The 15,953-nt window shown below is 37.8% G+C and overlaps 2 protein-coding genes across 2 annotated transcripts; both read left to right on the top strand.

Moving 5' to 3' along the window:
- The first annotated feature begins 9,299 nt into the window (after positions 1 to 9,299).
- Positions 9,300 to 10,417, top strand: LOC129939586 (RIP-like protein). Its single transcript, XM_056047654.1, has 4 exons — positions 9,300 to 9,636; positions 9,708 to 9,785; positions 9,841 to 10,091; positions 10,161 to 10,417. Exons 1-4 carry the CDS (start codon positions 9,505 to 9,507, stop codon positions 10,339 to 10,341), a joined length of 642 nt encoding a protein of 213 aa, XP_055903629.1. The 5' UTR covers positions 9,300 to 9,504; the 3' UTR covers positions 10,342 to 10,417.
- A 3,475-nt stretch (positions 10,418 to 13,892) lies between these two features.
- Positions 13,893 to 15,048, top strand: LOC129941774 (60S ribosomal protein L7). The gene is made up of 3 exons (XM_056050501.1): positions 13,893 to 14,049; positions 14,133 to 14,438; positions 14,536 to 15,048. The coding sequence occupies exons 2-3, from the start codon at positions 14,134 to 14,136 to the stop codon at positions 14,993 to 14,995; spliced, it is 765 nt and encodes a 254-aa protein (XP_055906476.1). The 5' UTR covers positions 13,893 to 14,049; position 14,133; the 3' UTR covers positions 14,996 to 15,048.
- The last annotated feature ends 905 nt before the right edge of the window (positions 15,049 to 15,953 follow it).

Raw genomic sequence — 15,953 nt, forward strand, 5'->3', positions numbered from 1 at the left:
TCGACTCTTTTATGACGTTTCATCAAGCATTAAATTGTCGGAACGTAACTTTTTTTCCGTTAGCTGCAATGAGGAATGTCTTTTAAGGACATAAATATACATACGAAAGAACATCTTAAGGGTTTTTTTGAATGCAGAGTTCATTTAAGAAACCGAACGAATGTCTAGAACATGTATCGAGTCTAATGACATCTGTCATTGGGCGTGTTCCGGCACCATTTGCAGTTTGCATTCTTTGAATACAAATTTACATGAAGGAAATTAGTTACAGTTTGAGGTGTCATTAATTTCAAACTTGGAATTTTACACAAATGTGGACTTAAGTTACTAATAAAAGAGATTTTTCTAGTCTAATTTTTTAGTCAACTTTCCAATTAAATTTTTAACAGCTGTCTAATCGTATATTTGACACTTGGCTTACTTTCATTACCTTCGTTTGATCCTGCACATTACTTTATTCTTTTGACGTTTGATTATTGTATCCTTTTTTTAATTTTTTTGCTTGAAATAATTGGTAGCCAAACACAACAAAGAATGTCAAGTCGTCTTACAAGAGTGAAGTGTAAACACCGTCTTAAAAGCTTGATGGAGAAAGAATTTACTGAGGTCCAATTTAATTCCACATTAAAGAGTTCTATCGTGAATCTTTTGTATTCAGGTCAAACAGTTAATTGAATAAGTTAATGACATTTAAAGGTCTGTTTGATAACATGAAAATTCATTCAAAATTCAGCTTGAATCGAAATGGTTTTTAATCTTGCAATTTAAATGAAAATTAAAGATTTGTTTAATTGTTTTTCATTTAAAACTCGAAATATCAGTCGATGTCTGTCTTTATACTGTCAAGCTTTATGTCCTTAAAGAGAATCCATCTGAGATAATAAGAGGTGTTGATGTTGGCAGTCACCCATCAGCGTCAGAGTCGTTGGTTCATTCGTACAATAATAACGAAATCCTGATGCCTGACTGTATCTACAAAAATTTATATATATACTCGTAGTACGTTCATCTGGGAGCAGACACAGCAGATATGGAACTGGTGGAGCAATCATTTTGGAAGCGGCAGAAACACTAAAAATGACTACGAAAAATTTCATGGTAACAGTTTCCATGAGAATACTACATATCTACAAATGGCAACTACATTACACGACAATATAGCAGCACAAAAGGGATGCCCCAGTTTGTGTCCATGTCACCACCCCATTATCGCATACAACAAGAATTTTCTCTCAGGCCAAATCACAAAGTGTGCCCAGCCAGAAAACCGGGAATAGACCTCCTCTATAACCAGACAGTGTTGAAACTTAAAATATCTTTAAAATTGTTTCACTATATAGGTACTTTTTAGGTTTACATATACCTATGCACATTTTATATGACACAAAACGACTCCTTGTATTTTGGAGAAATGAAGGAGTGGATCATTTTGCATGTGCAAGTTGATTTGCAGGACGTTGATAATAGCAATTTCGGTCATGTCTATGTAGCTTGTGCTACCGGCAAAATCCTCATTCAAACCCTCCAAGTGGGTGCCAGGCGGGCAATGATCACCACAGTAGTCCTGTGCGTTTTTGGCAGGATGGTGATTAGCTAAGGTTGAGTTGGATCGCTGAATTGTTGTAACTCCTCAATAGTGCAACGTTCGGAAACCCAATTTAATCATAGTTTAGAGGTTCCTAATTTCAGTGGTGGTGTGAGCGTACTAGTACGAAAACCGTGCCGAAGAATGAAAGGCTGGGGGATAAACCAGCCGTTAACGAGCTCTTTCGGATGCTGTGGCAAGGTCCGTCATATTTCTGCCTTACCCCGGCAAGCGGCTCTGCCGGGGCTGACCGTCTTTCCGCTCTACTCGTGGGAATAAAATGAAAAAATCTAAAAATAAACAAACAAACAAAACAATTATTAAACAAAAAAATCGCACCAAGGCTGCCAATGCGGTCACATCACCTGAAAAGGCTGTCGAGCCAAATCAGGTGTGTGAACGTGTTGTCAACCCTGTGGTTGCAACTAGTGGCGAGAGTCCTTCTCCCTCTACTAGCCGCAACATATACTTAAAGGAATTACCCGTCAGTGGAACAGCTGTGACGCTCGGCAGTCCCAATGGCGGAAATTCCACACCCCACCTCTTCCCCGCTCCTGCTAGGACGTCGCAAGCGACCCCAAAAAGGGACACCCCATCCGGAGAGACAAAATCTGCGACATGTGGAATTGACTCAAAGGGTGAGGGCACACCCGGATTGGCATCGGTAGCGATTAAATCTGGAGGTGGACCCACATCTGTGATACACGGACATAGTTCTGGGCCGGCCAAAAAGAAGTCCAAGAAGTCACAGGCCAATCGAGACCAACGCAACGCCGAAAGGATTCTAGCCGCAGTCGGTGTCATACCGGCGGCGGAAAGAACCCCAGAGCAAACGCGTAAACTCGAGTGGGCTAGTGGCTTTCTTAGCAAAAAAGCTAAACCGACCTGCGGAGACTCAACGTCAAAGCGAGATAGGTCTTTCGAGGGTGACAAGCCCGAACCAAAAAGGCAGAAGGTGCTTTCCAACAGCACATCAGCCGTCAACAAAGATCTCTCCTTCAGCGACGCGCTCAAAGGTAAGATCATTGCCGCGGTCATTGACAGGAGTCATGTGGATGGTAACATCTCTCATGATCATTGGGCAGAGGTCAAGGCTCACCTCGGTTTCAGATTTTTATCTGTTATCGAGGAAAATCCGGGGCCTCTCCCAGACACAGCCGATGCAGGATGGTACCAAAATCGCATCAAACTCATCGCCTGTGGTGATCAGAGATCTTTCGATCTATACAGGGCTGCTGTCAATGGCTTGCCAGAAGTCTGGCCGGGTGCCAAGCTCGAGGTTGTTGCAAGGGAGAATATTCCTTGCCGGCCAAGAGCACGTATAATGGTCCCGGCTCTTCACAACTGTCCAGACATGATCATGAAACTGATCAAAACAAGTAATCCGGACCTGCCTACTCACGACTGGAAAGTACCAAAGGTTGAGAAGGAGACAGTGGGTCACTATAGATCGGCTCTCGTGCTGATCAATAGGGAATCACTGGCTCCACTGGCCGCGACCAAAGGTGTGATTAGGTATGGTTTCGATGAAATCATGATGCGTATTTATAAAAAAGATGAAGATACGCTAAACACGCCCCCCACAGAAGCCTCTTCAGCGGAGGGAATCGATTCATTGGCAACGAAAATGGAGGTCGATGCAACACCAAAAGTGGAACCATCGACATCCACTGCCCCAAATAAGCCATCCGACGTGGAGGCTAAAACTAAAGTCGACAGTAACTCCGACATGGAGACTGAAGACGCCACCTTAGGCATCACCCAGAGTGAGGAAGACCTGCTTAGGTCCTCCTCAGACGAGGAAAACGCCGACAAAACAGTGGTGGAGGTTGATCTGACTAATAGTAGCAATGCTGCGATTAGTACAGATTAATCTCCATCACGCCATCATGGCCACAAACAACCTGATACTCCGACTGCATAAGAACAAGGAAGACATCGTCTTAATACAGGAGCCGTGGGTCTCAAACTCCATCATCAGAGGTCTCAGGACTCCTGGCTATAAAATATTATATGCATCGGAGAAAGGTGAACCAAGGTCATGCATGTTAGTAAAAAATGACTTAAACATATTTTTACTCCCCAATTACAGCGACAAGGACACCACCACCGCTGTCCTAACAACAGATAAAGCCACCTACTGGCTCATATCCTCCTACCTTGGCCACGACAGCCCAATTCCAGGAAACACCTTGAGGAAGGCAATTGCGGACGCGCAATCGAAAAAAGTTGGTCTCCTAATTGGTTCAGACGCTAACGCCCATCACACGGTATGGGGTAGCTCTGATATAAATGAGAGAGGTGAGTACTTATTTGATTATTTACTAAGCACTAACCTACTCATAAGTAATATTGGTAATGAACCCACATTTGTAACCAAGAATAGGAAAGAGGTACTTGATATTACACTTACCTCTGACTCGATCCACAATATGATTTCAAACTGGCATGTCTCAAAAGAGAATTCCTTCTCTGACCACAAATACATTCAGTTTGAGCTCAAAGATGTAGCAAATACATCTACGGGATTTCGAAATCACCGGAATACCAACTGGGAGCGTTATAGGGAGGTACTAGCACAACTGCTTAATCATAACCTTCTTAAAAGCTCCTCCAGTAAAGATGAACTAGACCTTTCTGTAAATCATCTCACCGAAGCCTTAAATGAATCAATGAGATCTTCATGCCCTGTAACCATTTTAAAGGGTAAAAAGAAACCTCATTGGTGGCATAAAGAATTAGAACCATTCAGAAAGAGCTGTCGTAAACTCTTCAATAGATCTAAGTACACTAGATCTCCTTCTGACTGGGACTTATACAAACAAGCTCTAAAGCAATATAAAAAAGAATTAAGAAAGAGTAAGAGGTCTTCTTGGAGAAATTTTTGTGGTAAAATAGAAAATACTTCAGAAGCCTCAAGACTCAGGAAAATTCTCTCAAAAAGTCCAACAATACCTAGTGCTTTAAAGACAGAAACAGGCACATGGACTATCACAGATGAAGAATCTCTTAACCTGTTATTAGACACCCACTTTCCAGGTAGTTCTAACATACTCAACGACTTAACATCAGAGTCTCAAGCTTCTACAAGCGATTTAGTTGATCTAATAACGCGGGAAAAACTGCAATGGGCCATAGACAGCTTTGATCCATATAAATCTCCAGGACCAGATGGAATCATTCCGGCCGAACTACAAAAATGCTCAGACATGATTATTCCACCATTGGAAATCATTCTGACAAGCTGTGTAAGGTTGAGATATATTCCCAAAGCCTGGAGAATGGCAAAAGTAGTCTTCATTCCCAAAGCAGGGAAACCCTCACACGTTAACCCTAAAGATCTACGACCAATCAGCCTATCATCCTTCCTTCTTAAAACCTTGGAAAGATTGATTGAAATTTATATCAGACATAATTTAAAACCATGTCTCATTTCCACAGCTCAACATGCTTACTCTAAGGGAAAATCAGTAGAATCAGCACTTCACTCACTGGTACGTACTATTGAACATTCCCTCGAATACAAAGAATATAACCTGGTAGCGTTCCTAGATATTGAAGGAGCTTTCAACAACGTCAGTTACCAGGCGATCACAACAGCAATGGATAAGCTGAAATTAGAGAAGTCACTCATAGATCTTATAAGTCTCATGCTCAAAAGCAGGACAATAATTTCTAACATGAGAAGTTTTACTACCACCAGATCGGTGAATCGGGGCACTCCCCAAGGTGGAGTCCTTTCGCCTCTTTTATGGAACATGGTAGTAAACGACTTACTTACAACATTGGAAACAGAAGGTTTCAAGGTGATTGCCTACGCTGATGACGTTGCGATATCCGTATCTGGGAAGCACCCCCAAGTTCTCTCGGAACTCCTACAAAATGCCCTAAACAGGCTAACTAAATGGGCTAATCAATGTGGATTGGACGTCAACCCACACAAAACAGAATTAATACTCTTCTCGAGAAGATATAAAATTCCTCAGATTAGCCCACCAAAGATTAAAGGAATACCATTAAGCTTTTCCGATCAAGCTAAATATTTGGGCCTCATTTTAGACAAAAAACTAAATTGGAAGGCAAATATTGATGAAAGAGTCAAAAAGGCTACTGTAGCGCTTTTTACTTGTAAAAAGGCCATAGGATCAAAATGGGGCTTCTCCCCAAAAATAACCCACTGGCTATACACTTCGGTAATCAGGCCGATACTCATTTATGGAGCCGTCGTATGGTGGACGCACTGGATAAGATGGTAAATCTAAATAAACTCATTAAAGTCCAGCGGTCAGCAGGTATGTGCATCACAGGAGCACTTCGCACAACACCAACTGCAGCACTGGAAGTGCTTTTAAACCTAACACCACTTGACATCTTCTCTAAAAAGGTGGCTGCCAACTCATGTGTAAGGCTTAGAGCCACCTCTCAATGGACCAGTAACAATACTGGACATACAACCATTCTAGATAATTTCAGATCTATCCCAGATCGCTTAGACTATACCACCCCAAAAATGGTATTTGGTAAAAGATTCCATGTGTCCATCCCTTCAAGATCCTCCTGGGAAGAAGAGGGACCCCTGGAAGACGATGCGGTACACTTCTACACTGACGGTTCAAAGACCGATCACGGAGTTGGAAGTGGTATCTTTTCAGAACAACTGAATCTCAGTCTATCCTATAGACTTCCCAATCAATGTAGTGTGTTCCAGGCAGAAGTAATGGCGATAAAAGAAGCACTATCCTGGCTCAAAGAAAACGTTATATCTTGTAAGGATATACGTATCTTCTCGGACAGCCAAGCCGCTCTTAAATCTCTCGCGTCTGTCTCCACAAACTCTCGAACAGTCCACGATTGTCAATCATCTCTGAAGGAGATGACGGAACAGTTTAACATTCACCTCATTTGGGTGCCGGGCCACAGAGACATTCCGGGAAATTGCAAAGCCGATGAGCTCGCCAAAAACGGAACACTTCTGCCTTATGTTAGACAAAAACATAACATAGGAACACCACTTGCTACATGCAAATATCTTCTCAAGCAATATGCTTTAGAAACAACAAATACTAGATGGTCACGAAGTACCACCTGCCTGGCAACCAAGCAAATATGGCCAAGTATTGACTTAAAACGGTCAAAAGGCTTGATATCACTAAGCAGACAAAGTATAAGCTCTACAATTGGAGTAATAACGGGACACTGCCTCATAGGTAGACATGCTCTGAGGCTAGGGGTCTACACAAATGACTTCTGTAGAAGCTGCATGGACGAGGAGGAAGAGGAAACAGTCCAACACCTTCTATGTACATGTCCAGCACTCTCCATTAGAAGGAATTACTTTCTCGGTAATCCCTTCTTCGATAATACCAGTGAACTGGCAAATATTGACACAAAACGTCTCTCTAACTTTATTAAAAGCACAAAATGGTTTGTTTAAATTCATTACTCCCATGAGTAACCTCATTAGTGGTATCACAATGGACCCTTGAGGTCTACGTGTGTCAATGATATCTAGACAGCCACTCTAACCTAACCTAACCTATGTAGCTTGTGCAATTTATACATATAACTATTTTATTTTGAAAAGTTCTCGTCTTGGTCTTCAGCAAAGCAAATCCTGTGAGCAATTAGTTGGTGGTTTTTGGGGAAAGATGAGGCTCATTATTGGGTGATATTACCCTGACATGAAAAACCTCTAATGGGAAATCAAGTGTACGTCATTTTGAGTAAATAAACTTTGTTTATTAGTTAAAAAGAGAAAGAAGTGGTAAGCAGAACCAAGAAACTGAGTCAAGAAGGTATCAATCAGGAGAACAGGATGTACTTGAGGTTAAAAATACGAAATTGGTCTAAATTCGTACCCGAACTTTTGGATAATATCACAGAGAGCGGACACATTACAAAGTTAATATACGCAGCTTTACAAAATATAATGGGTGTTTTTAAAAAAAAAATAAAATTTTAATTTAAAATTAATATCTGTATTTAATTATTTAAGGTGGCGCTACACAAACCTGGGCCTCAACCAACATGCATCTCCAGCCAGCTCGGTCCCTAGCTAGCTGTCTCCAATTTGGCATGCCAAGTTGCTGCATGCGCCACTTGAGTCTTCCTCCACTGCGCCGTCCCTATGGATTGGATTCAAAGACATTCCGGAGTGTTGATTTCCAAATCAAACATCTTATTCGTTGGATTTTTATTCTTTTAATCAGGTCATTGTTCTTCGTTGTATCTTCTCTTCCACTCCCCATTTATTCAGACGGCATCAAAAATACCTCGAAGAATTTTTTTTTTCTCGAAGCATCCTAAGACACTCCCATCACTCTTTGACAAGGTTCAAGCCATAAATGAGAACTGGGATAATGAGCGTGTTATAGATGGTGACTTTAGATACTCGAGAGAAGATTTTACTACTCAATTGCCTTCTAAGTCCAAAGAAACATCGATTTGCAAGAGTTATTCCTCGTTTAATTTCAGCGCTGATGTTCTTAACTACATCGAGGTTATAGCTGTCCATGACGTTGACGTTTTGTCTAAGATGTAGTCTTCAATGAACTTTCTTGATGACAGTATATTCTAAAGAGACATTTGAAGTTCATGGGTTTTTTCAAAAAAACTACCCTAATGGAATTTGTCAGCTGTCAACTGATTTATTCATAGTCAGCCTCAATAACGCTTCCAAATTGTGTAAATTTATATCGAAAATCATGTTATTTTTTCAAAACTTAATTTTATTTAGCGTTTAAGCTCACTTTTAGTTGAATGGTAACGTCAATAATTTAAATGTCGTACTTAGAGTTATTATAATTCTTAAGTATATTTTAAGACATGTATCGGTCGGTACATTTAAAATTCTAAGTGGTGACAGCTATAGAACCACAGAAGCTGTGCTTTGGGGCGCCTTTCTATTACCGCAGCACGAATTTCCTTCTGATTTTTTTTTACAGTTAGGTAGAGGTCTCAATAGAATATGTTTTAAATATTAAGGTGAGGAAACATCTTTAAGTCATACAAAAAATATTTTATTTTTGTATTCCGTATCTTTAGCCTTAAACAATTTGTTTAACCCCCCCTGCTTGGGGTCACTTTAGGATTTGGGGTGGGTGCGATTTTGGGTATATGCAAAGTACTTTATACATTTGAGCACTAAAATCAAAGAAATCCCCAACAAAAAAAAACAAGTACGGCAACACCGACCAAAAAAAGAGAAGATATGTCAAAATCAACCATTGTTTTGTATGTGAAAAAGTGAATAGTGAATGTGAAATTTAAAATAGAAATAAATGTTTCCTCGCTCTGAAATTGCTATAGTTATTGTTTATTTGCACATATCTATCAAATAAAAAACAGCGAGTCAAAATTCATCCTGCGGTAATGGAACGTTGAGCATTGCTGTAAACATTATTTTTGTCCGCATATCTATCAAATAAAGAAAAAAATCACATGTGAACATTCGTTTTTTGTAAAGGACAGTTACCCTGTAATGATGTTACTTGTTTCCTTATTTACAAAGTATGTATTAATATGTCGATTAAAAATTCCCTTAATGCACAAAACTCACTTCCAAAGTCACGTCATGTAAACGTAGTCAATATTGTATTCTTTTTAGTCTTTACTCACCTTTATAAGATGTAAACACAAACAAATCAACGAACACACCCGATTCTAACTTCCGGTTCATTCAATGTACTAGATTAATGCAATTGGAAAACAATACACAACACAGCTGATTTTGATTGTCACTTATCGCGCTCGCGCTTGTTTTAAAAGTTTTGATCAATTATTTTTGTTTGTTTTTGTCTTCGGATTTGGATTTTTTTTATATTTTGATATTTTTGTACAATTAAACAATTTCTATTGAGTCTATCAATTCAAAACACAAACTAATACACTTCGCATGAACATTCATTAGTTCTTTGATAATGTCTTATGTTCAATGTCCAACGAGCCCAATTTTCAACACCAGTGTTGAACAAAAGAAACATTCACGGCAAGCCGCGAAAGTAAGACAATTTCAATTCGGTTCCCCACAACTTCGTGAATTACTACGAGAGGTATGTTTTCATTTCAATTTTGAAAAAAGTCCTAACAAAGAATTTATCAAATCATTTAACCAACCAAACAGAAGTGTCGAATCCGAGTCAGAGAAGCCCGAAAAACAAAATTCGATGGATCCCGTTGTGTAGGAAAACCGGGAGAGAATGTAAGTGTAGTTGATTGACCATTCTTGACTTTTCTAATTTGAATTGATTTTCCAGAGTTTTGTGAGTAAAATCCTACGACAAGAATTAGCCGACCTAGAAACTGACTTTGATCTACAAGAACTCATCTACACAGAGTTAATTGACGAGATGAACATGTGGTTTGTCCAGCAAATGGAAGATGAAGAGGAATATCTAATAAATGTCGGTGACAATAATGACGAAATTGTATTCTGCCCAGTGTGCCAAAAGTCTGAGATGAAACTCCATCCAGACACCAAGCTAGTCGTATGCCAATGTGGAGTTTCGTAAGTCATTTAAAGTTCTTCTCGAAGTCTTTTAAATAAGTTTATCATTTTGAAATTTTGTTTCCTTAGGTTCAATTTCAATGGAAACCTTCTACTTCTTGGAGAGACTTTGAAAAAGACTTTTGCCCAACATGAATTGAACTGTGGTCAGATGTTGAACTTTTTTGTGGAACAAAATTCATCGAATGGAAGCGGAGCAATTCTCAATACGATGTGCGAAAGTTGCGATTACTTTATCAGCGTTACTTAACTTTGTTCTTTACTCGTTTTGTTTTTTAATTGTAGTCTCCATTTATTCATGTTTATAAATTATAGTTTTTCTTGAAGTTTGTTTTGTTTATTTGAACGTCCATTTGTGTATGAATTTCAACAGATGTAGAGTGTCAAGTCAATCGGTGAAGGCTCAATAGGGCGCCTAGCGCCGTTATCAAACACCAAGGTAAATTGGTTTGTGATAAGGGCCGGACAAAGCATATGTGCAAATGCACAGGGCGCACAATTCTGGGGGCACATTACCAGGAGAAAGATAATGTAATCTGATCAGTTTATTTTTTTAAGTTAATGACTGTTGTAAAGTCTACTTTCAATGTATATCTAGCCTGATGCAGAATGCAGATTGTTTCAATTGTTTTTTCTCTTTCTTGGTTAATTAAGATTAAATAAATAGATAACAGTTTTTAATAGAAGCGATGTATTTTGTGACAAGACAAGGCCGGAGTGTGACTGACTCAGTTGATTTTAGACAAGCTGAGTAACATGGAATTTTAATAAGAAACTGACGAAGCCAAAGTTATGATAATGGTTCGAATATGAAAGGTAAAGAAGCGGGTGTTCAGAATCGAATTCAAACAGTGGAAGCAGGACCATTTTTTGTTCCATGCTCGCATTCCTTAAATTTAGTGGTTAATGATGCTGCTCGGTGCTCATTGTATACAGTTAAATTTTTCGATACAATTCAAAGTTTGTGTACCTTTTTTTCAAGTTCCACAACGAGTGGGATATTTATACGAAACAAATTAAAAGTTATACTTTGAAACCCTTTTCTAAAACTAGATGGGAGAGCATGTTAGAAGCATTGAGGCCTTTAACTGGCATAAAAGTTTTAGAAAATACAAAAAAAAAAACAGTTTAATTTTAATGCGTTCCGATGAAAAATTTAATAGGTAGGTTTATTCAATTAACCGAGCTTATTGCTAGTTCCCTAGAAATACTAAATATGTTTCCTGAAGCTTTAGTACCCGTGGCATGATGGTTAGTGCGTTGGACTGTCATGCAAGGGGTCTTGGGTTCAATCCCTGCCTGTGCCAGCTTAACTTAAAAAAATTAATTTTCGCGGGTACTGCCTCTTGCGAGGAATTGACAAATCCTTCAAGAGTAATTCTTGTCATGAAAAAGTGCTTTCTCAAACTAGCCGTTCGGATTCGGCCTTAAATTGTAGGTCCCTTCCATTCCTGACAACAGTACTCGCACACAGGAATGGTTGAGAGTTGTAAGTCACTAGGCCCTGGTTCACAACGGACTGTTGCGCCACCCCATTTGATTTTTTGTTTCCTGAAGCTTCATTATTGCGATTTCAACGGAGAAAAAGAATTTATGCTGATGAATGTAATCAAACTATATCAGACACGAAACAAAGCTTTAAAGTAGATTTTTTTTTTCAAAATTCTTAATGAAGCCATTCAATCAATTACAAAAGGTTTGAACAGCTTGATACACATAACATCAATTTTTCATTTGTATGTAACATAAGCGGATGTTTAAAAAATAAAAATGTATGTGCCTTATGCCTTAATTTGCATAATTTTATAACATTAGGTAGTTTTAAGGAATTACATGGAGAAGAATTGTTTCAAGAGTTAACCGTAATATCCTCGCTTGTTACACTACAAAGCTCAAGTGTAGATATGCTAAATTTAATTTTTAGTTCAAACCTTGAAGATTTTGCTCTCCAAATACAATCCCGGTCTCTATAGCTTCAGGAGAACGTAGTTTTTCTAAACTTAAAATTATTAAAAATTGTCTTGGGGCCACCATGACTCACGAGAGATTGGTAGGCTTTTCTATAATGTTCATTGAAATGGAATTATTAAATTCCTTAGACTGTGATGTTCTCATTTCTGAATTTGCAAAATGTAATGCCAGAAAAGTAAGTTTCCAAGTTTTAACGTTTTACTCTGTTCATTTCATCGCTGCATTTAAGTTTATGATTTAGGGCTCCTTGGGATACCTCAATAACAAAAACAGACACTGAAAGCCTACCTTCTGGGTAATGTGTGAAAGGCTTATGCTTGTATCAGTTTGTGTGTGAAAATATAAAAAAGGGGCGCTTTCTACTAATCTTGCACAGGGCGCAAGATTGTCTGGGGTCGGCCCTGTTTGTGATGCAGCTTGAATCATACTTAAGTTTTTAACATTGAATCACTTTTTAAAAGAGCTGATTTATGTAAGAGAATACTTAAATTTGGGGGAAGATTCTGAACTACTGAAGAGTATGACTAATGTAGTACGAACTGACATGAGGTAACTCGGTAGGTTATGTTTTTAACAGAACTTTTAGAGGCTTTAGTTCATTGGTGCTAATAAATCGAAATCTAACGCATTTAAGGATACACAAGCTTGAATAATTAGGGATAAAAGTTGAAACACTGAACAAACTAACTCTTAATTCTAGGTTCCAGCTACTTAGAACCTAAACAGCAGACAAAATTCGTTTTAATGTTTCACAATAACTCAATGAGTCCAACTAGAACTTTATGAGTCAATCAACTTATTAGAATCTTAACGGTTTTAGTAACTTTAGGGAAATGTAACGAAGTTCGTAATTTGAAGATGAATTCGATGAGTTTTTGTACAGAGTTGTACAGCAACCAAGAAAACGCGTATTTCGAATACAAACAAACTAATTGGAACCCGCACCAAGTTTACAAATTTTTAGGCAGTATTTTCTTTAATATAAAACGTAATTTTCAACGTAACACAAAACCAAGTCAGGATTACATCCAAATTTAATAAGATTCAGAAATAATGCAATAAATTGGAAAACAGCCGAAACAATGAGGAATTTGTCAAAAACTTTACAAAACTAGAAACTTGGACTAACTTACAATTAGACACCGTATTAATTTATGCATTTATGGAAAGATGGATGTGAAAAGTGCAATTCGCTACCAAGAGGATCAAATTGGAAAGTAGTTCAAAACTTTACTTCTATATTTCAAAATAGACCCTTAATATAAATAAATAATTTAATAGTTAAAACTTTCAACACTGGATTATCTTTTAGTATAAAATGACATTACTATAATAAACATAAATTGAAGCTTGGCACTTACCCTCATAAAATAAAAGACGCAGCGGAAAATGGTCCTCGGATGAGTTCAACGAAATGCGATCACTTTTCCACGTCAAGTTTGTGATGTTTATTGCTTTTAGAAGTACCCAAAAGAAGGTCTACCAATTAATATCAACTAATAACTTTAGGAATTAGGAATAGGTTAACAGATTATACAACGTTTTAATTATTCCTTTTTTCTCCTTACCTTTCTTTTGTCTTTGCCACTTGTTTTATTCACTTGCCCACTTAATTCGGCCTAATTTTGTTAAAAGATCATAACTGGCGGATCTATTAATGAAAAAACCAAACAAACACTTTATTAATTAAACACCCAAACTGTAGAAAGTTATTATAATAATAAATTATCGTAAAAACCTTTATCATCAAAAATATTTGCAAATTAATAAATTATTTTAGTTGTTTTCGAACAAAGACAAAGACAGACAACTACATTACGTTTCCATCCTCATGCCACAACAATCTATTACATTAAATTTATAATTTATTTCGAAACACTTCCCAATTAAAATGGCGCTGTACTAAAAAACCAGGCCCACCAACCTTCACATCAACTTCCTTCTGCCAATTCCTTTTCTCTTAAAACGTGCATAGTGACAAGTTTAGGTTAGTGATTTTATATGATATTTTGATGAATTTCATTGTTTATTCAATTAAAAATCCAATGCTAAATAATGTTTCATCTGCAGAATGACTGTCGCAGACAAGAAAAAGTCCAGCGCACCAGCTAAGAAGCTGCCGGCCGTCCCGGAATCCAAATTGAAGTTCGCCAAGAAGCGCATCAGCAGACGTGCCATCCTCACCAAGAGGAAGGTAAAGCGTAGCGCTGTTATTGCCATTAGGAAGCGCGAGAATCTTATTCGTGCTGAGAAATACTCGCATGAATATGCCAAGGCCGACCGCAGAGAAATCAAAATGAAGCGTTTGGCTAAAGCCAGGGGACAATACTACGTTCCTGGAGAAAGCAAATTGGCTTTCGTTATTCGTATTCGTGGGTAGGTGTTTTTCTTCTTATCTTGTCTAATTAGTTTATGCGCCGGCAACAATTAAAATTCTTGATAATTTATTGTTACTTTTTTCTTTACTGTGCAGTATCAACAAGGTTGCCCCCAAGGTACGCAAGGTCCTCCAGCTGTTCCGTCTGCGCCAAATCAACAACGGTGTGTTCATCAAGTTGAACAAGGCCACCATCAACATGCTGCGCATTGCTGAACCCTACATTACCTGGGGATACCCCAACTTGAAGTCGGTCAGCGAACTCATCTACAAACGTGGATTCGTTAAGCACAGCAAGCAGCGCATTCCAATCACAGATAACTTCGTTATCGAACGTAAGATGAGCAAGAAGTACGACATCCAGTGCGTGGAGGATTTAGTTCATGAAATCTTCACCGTTGGCAAGAACTTCAAGTACGCATCGAACTTCCTGTGGCCCTTCAAATTGAACACACCCACCGGAGGCTGGCGCAAGAAGAACAACCATTACGTCGAGGGTGGTGACTTCGGTAACCGCGAAGACAAGATCAACAAACTTCTTAGGAAGATGGTCTAAGCGTTAGGATTTTAATGGATAACTTTTTATTTTACAAAATAAAACCAAGAAAAGACTAAAATTCACCTGAGTTATTATTTTGATTAATTTTTGTTATATTTTTGCAGCTGTAGTTGAAGTGGATTTCTGTTCTTGGTCTTGCAACAAGTAAAAGCGTGCAACATAGTCTACATGTTTTAATTTAAAACTGTTTTGAGGTTTTCATAACTAAGTTGTTGGCTGTTTTCAAAAAGTAAAGTTATTCGCTATCAAACAAGACAATTTTAAAAATGTATTTTATATATTTAATAGCGGTTACTCCATACTGTTTACAAAACAAAAATATTGGGCAGCTAAATATTATTATTTATTTAGGTACAAATTAATTTAATCCAATGTATTAATTTTCCATCAAACACCACTTAAAAGCACCATTTTATTTTAACCAAAAATAAGTTAATTTCTACTGAAAAGTAAACTCTTACGGTGAGCGAAAAAGAAGACACTTGCTTAAAGTGAAAACATGCAATTTTTGACTGACTGGCATTTTGACTATTGTCAAGAGCAAGTATAATAAGATCACTTAGCTGATTGTCAATATTTAATATTAATTAATTAAATTCAAGTTGAATTTGTTATTATGTACAAACTGGGGAAAAAACGCAAATTTCTCACTAAAAGAAAATAATTAGCAATGTTGCCTCTTATTAGTTTTTTTCAAAAAAATAGTCTGGAAGTGGAGCGAAAACGAAAACTGTAATTTTTCCGATTTTGAGATCGAAATGATAGCCACATGAAATATACATTAAAAAATCTCCTGTTTACAAAAATGGGTGTCCAAGACGTTGCGGTTACAGCTTCCAAGATGCGTTTTAATATTTTTTCAATTTAAAACCCTAACAACTTTTTTCCTAAAAAGTGTAAGCAAAATAATAATATACCAAAACTTCAAGGAATTTTTTTTTAGATAGATAGATAA

The sequence above is a fragment of the Eupeodes corollae genome, chromosome 1 (genome assembly GCF_945859685.1).
Source record: "Eupeodes corollae chromosome 1, idEupCoro1.1, whole genome shotgun sequence".
In the NCBI taxonomy this organism is placed as follows: Eukaryota; Metazoa; Arthropoda; class Insecta; order Diptera; family Syrphidae; genus Eupeodes; species Eupeodes corollae.